Source organism: Dama dama, chromosome 11, assembly GCF_033118175.1.
Source record: "Dama dama isolate Ldn47 chromosome 11, ASM3311817v1, whole genome shotgun sequence".
NCBI classification, from domain to species: domain Eukaryota; kingdom Metazoa; phylum Chordata; class Mammalia; order Artiodactyla; family Cervidae; genus Dama; species Dama dama.
The window spans coordinates 13,298,070-13,302,300 of NC_083691.1; the positions used below are offsets into that span (position 1 = coordinate 13,298,070).

The following is a 4,231-nucleotide window of genomic DNA, read 5'->3' on the forward strand; positions in this document are numbered from 1 at the left end:
TTTTCAACTCCTTAGTAACCATGAGCAAACTGCTTCACCTCTGCAAACCTTAGTTTCCTGAAACAATGCATGCTTCACAATTCCTTATCACGGGATTTAGTCAAACACTTAGCATTGGTTTCATAGGGAATATGTATTTGTATTTGTAAACCCTGGTTGTTACTTTTTGCTTTAACTACTGATACACTCAAATCACTAGATGCATGAACAAATATTCCTTCCATAAAATCTTGCAAAATGATATCATGCCATGAGGTAAAGAGGATTAGCTTCCCATTCTGTGCCCAAACAAGGAAAATAAAGCAATGTTGACCTAGCTCCACCATTCTTCTTAGACTTGCCCTGTTGGTTGTTTCGGCAAACCCTTACCAGTTTCCCAGACATGCAAAGTTAAATCCAATAGGATAACAATTGAATGTGCTTTAGAAGGAATGATGATTCTGTGACTTCTGTGTTTCACCATCCACACCCCCCAGCCATCTCCATTGTCTTTATAATACTCTATTTTGTTAATAAAACTTCTCCTTACCTGGTATAATTTTATATATTCAGTTTGTCGATGATCTATCTCCCAAAATACTACACAAAGCAAATATTATTTTTTTGCTATGTTCTCATTAGGGAAACAGTGTTTTTCCCAGAGTAGGAGCTAAGCAACTTGAATAAGAAGACCACTCTGATGGATTCTACAGGAAAACTCTCCTTCTGTACCTACAGCTTGCAATATAAGGTCCTTATGATGCCCATGGATTTGGGAAGCTAAGACCACATCATGGACCATGAGTATGACAAGCTTTCCCTGCACACCTGCTGTGAAAGTGAAAGTGTTAGTGGAACCATGGACTGTAGCCTAACAGACTCCTCTGTCCATGGAATTCATCAGGCAAGAATACTGGAGTGGGTAGCCATTCCCTTCTCCAGGGACTTGTCCCAACCCAGGGATTGAACCCAGGTCCCCTGCAATGCAGACAGATTCTTTGGGAAACTACAGTTGCTAATGGTACCAAAAAGAGGAAATAAAGACTTGTTGGGTTCTCCTGATTTGGACAATGGAATTGGAGCATGTGAAATAACAAAACAGCTTGCATATAACTTAGACCCAAGTCAATGGAAAGACTCAACCAAACCAGCAGTGTCTCTGAATTCATCCTCCTGGGACTCTCCTCCCGGCCTGAGGACCAGAAGCCACTCTTCATCCTCTTCCTCATCATATACCTGGTCACCATAACAGGGAACCTGCTCATCATCCTGGCCATCCACTCTGACCCCCAACTGCACACCCCCATGTATTTTTTCTTGAGTGTCCTGTCTTTCACTGACATTTGCTTCACAACAACCATTGTCCCCAGGATGCTGGTGAACTTCCTGTCACATAAGACCATCTCCTATGCTGGGTGTCTGACCCAGATGTATTTTCTATATGCCTTGGGCAACACTGACAGTTGGCTTCTAGTAGTCATGGCCTTTGACCGCTATGTGGCCATCTGTGACCCCTTCCATTATGTCACCACCATGAGTCACTGCCGTTGTATCTTGCTGGTGGCCTTCTCCTGTTCATTGCCTCACTTCCACTCACTCCTACACACACTTCTGCTGAATCAGCTCACCTTCTGTGACTCCAATATTATTCATCATTTTCTCTGTGACCTCAGCCCCCTGATGAAATTATCCTGCTCCCCCACATTTGTCAATGAAATTGTGTTAATGACAGAAGCATCTGCCTTTTTGGTGACTCCTTTTCTATGCATTGCTTTTTCTTACATACGGATCCTCATCACGGTTCTCAAAATTCCCTCAACTTCTGGGAAACGCAAAGCCTTCTCCACATGCGGCTCGCACCTCACTGTGGTAACACTCTTTTATGGAAGCATCTTCTATGTCTATCTGCAGCCTGTGTCCACCTACACCGTCAGGGACCACGTGGCTACAATTGTCTACACAGTTCTGTCCTCCATGCTCAATCCTTTTATCTACAGCCTAAGAAACAAAGACCTGAATCAGGGTCTGAGGAAGCTGCTGGGCAGGAGGAAACCCCAGACAACACCCTCTTGATGTGCACACAAGGGAATCTTCCCCACTTGAATCTGGTTTCTACTGGCTCTTGGTGAACAAGCAAGCTCTTGGAGGTTAGCATTTTTAACCCATGTGAGAATAAGCATTTTGGTCAATTACATCCATTGATGAAAACCCATTATTTGACTTTGCTTCTGCTTAAATCATGATGTTCTTCACTGTTTCTCCTCTTTCCTATGAAGATTCATCACATTGCATCTTCCAGATGAGATGCTTTAAACCAATCTTTTTCCCACAGATATTTCCTGAACAAATTTCTCTTTTCAAGACTTATCCTCAAAAATCCTTCACATTTCAGTATATTGCTAAAAATAATTACTTAATTTGTAGCTGTTAGATGCCTTTGCAAACATTTGAAAGGGGTGATGGAAGGAAGTGAGGAGGAGAAAGAGCACATTTTAGCTAACTTTCACTTTGAATATTTTTATAATTCCTCATTTTTCTCACTCAAAAATGTTTTCGTGTTTAAAACTTAAGTTTTCACTTTTTCTCTTCTCTTAGCTTTTCTATTCCTCCCTCATTATATTGCTATGACTCTATTTCTTTTCAATTTCATCATTTTGTAACCAAACAACTAAAAATTGCTAATGACCAGAAAGCACAAGAGCCAAGAAATTATCCATTCCACAGGGGGAATGTTGAAATCTCTCCTCCCTCTATCTATCACTACAGTATGTTTTAAAACATATAATTTAATATTTATTCTAGAAACTTCAAGTCTTTAGAATCTCACTTACAGAAATATTACCATAATTGTATGTTGAGTATAGAGATTTTATTTGAGTGAATCTCAGTTTTTGATGTAGAAATAGGCCAAAACATAAAATCTTATCAATAGGAAATAAATCAATTATGATTAATTGCATTATTGTTTTAATATGTAAGGGCTGTAATAGATGGGAGAATGGGAGACATCCGTGTTTCAAATACTAGTGTGCATCCATAAAAAGCCAGAGGTCTGATCTTCAAAGCAGAAAACTTTTCCAACCCATCATAATAAAAACAATGTAAACCCCAAGTAGCAGGCAGATAGTGACTTATTTGGTAATTGTTGTTGTTCATGTTCAACTCTGCCACCCCATGACCTGCAGCATGTCAGGCTTCCCTGTCCTTCAATGTCTCCTGGTGTTTGCTCACACTCATGTCCATTGAGTAGGTGATGCCACCCAACCTTCTCTTCCTCTGTTGCCCCATTCTCCTCCTGCCCTCCATCTTTCCCAGCATCAGTTTTTTCCAGTGAGTCAGGTCTTTACAGCAGCTGGCCAAAGTGTTGGAGCTTCAGCTTCAGTATCAGTATCAGTCTTTCCAATGAATATTCAGCTTTGATTTCCTTTAGGATTGACTGATTTGATCTCCTTGCTATCCAAGGGACTCTCAAGAGTCTTCTCCAGCACCACAGTTGGAAAGCACCAATTCTTCAGCAGAAATGGACAAAAGAAGCACTCTGGTGAGCCTCATCTTGCTGCATGACTGTAGAGGGCAGTAGAGCTGAACCAGAGCTGATTATCCAGAGAAGCCCAGTTTGGGTTACGACAGGTAGTAATCTGAAAAAGTGGAAGAACTTAGGCGGTTGAGAGAGATCACCTAATGAAAAATATGGGCAGGAAAGGGATTCAATATTCCTTTCTTAAAAACTACCTTAAAGCAAGAGTGTAGTGTTCTTAACTGTTTATCTCATGTGTAATGCTGAGTCATGGCCAATACAAGAGATGTTCCAGGATTCATTTTTTCATCAGAGGAAGAATTGGACCAAACCTGCACTAAAACAATTTTCTGAGACCTTTTATTTTGTTGTTCAGTCGCTAAATTGTGTGTGACTCTTTGAGACCCCATGGTCTGCAGCATGCCAGGCTTCTCTGTTCTTCACTATTTCCTGGAGTTTGCTCAAATTCATGTCCATTGAGACCTTTTATATACAATTTATATACAATTTAGAGAGACGATGTCAACGAGTTCCTTAAAGACCTGCTTAAACTATAGTAATTTGGGATTATCACTTTAGTCACGTATTATTACGTTTGCTATTACGCTAGGAGGATGCCTGCCTTTGAACCTCTGTGACATACTGTGACTATCAGGTAGTAACTGCTACTTTATGTTTCTCTAACCAGAATAGCACCCTGGTTAAAGCAAGTACTTGATTATGAGAGAGACACAT

General features: G+C 40.6%; 1 protein-coding gene across 1 annotated transcript; it reads left to right on the top strand.

Moving 5' to 3' along the window:
- The first annotated feature begins 1,107 nt into the window (after positions 1-1,107).
- Positions 1,108-2,052, top strand: LOC133065276 (olfactory receptor 1L8-like). The gene has a single exon (XM_061156091.1). It carries the CDS (start codon positions 1,108-1,110, stop codon positions 2,050-2,052), a length of 945 nt encoding a protein of 314 aa, XP_061012074.1.
- The last annotated feature ends 2,179 nt before the right edge of the window (positions 2,053-4,231 follow it).

Excerpts from the sequence above, each read along its gene's own strand:
- LOC133065276 (XM_061156091.1), top strand. The coding sequence starts at position 1,108 with ATGGAAAGACTCAACCAAACCAGCAGTGTCTCTGAATTCATCCTCCTG.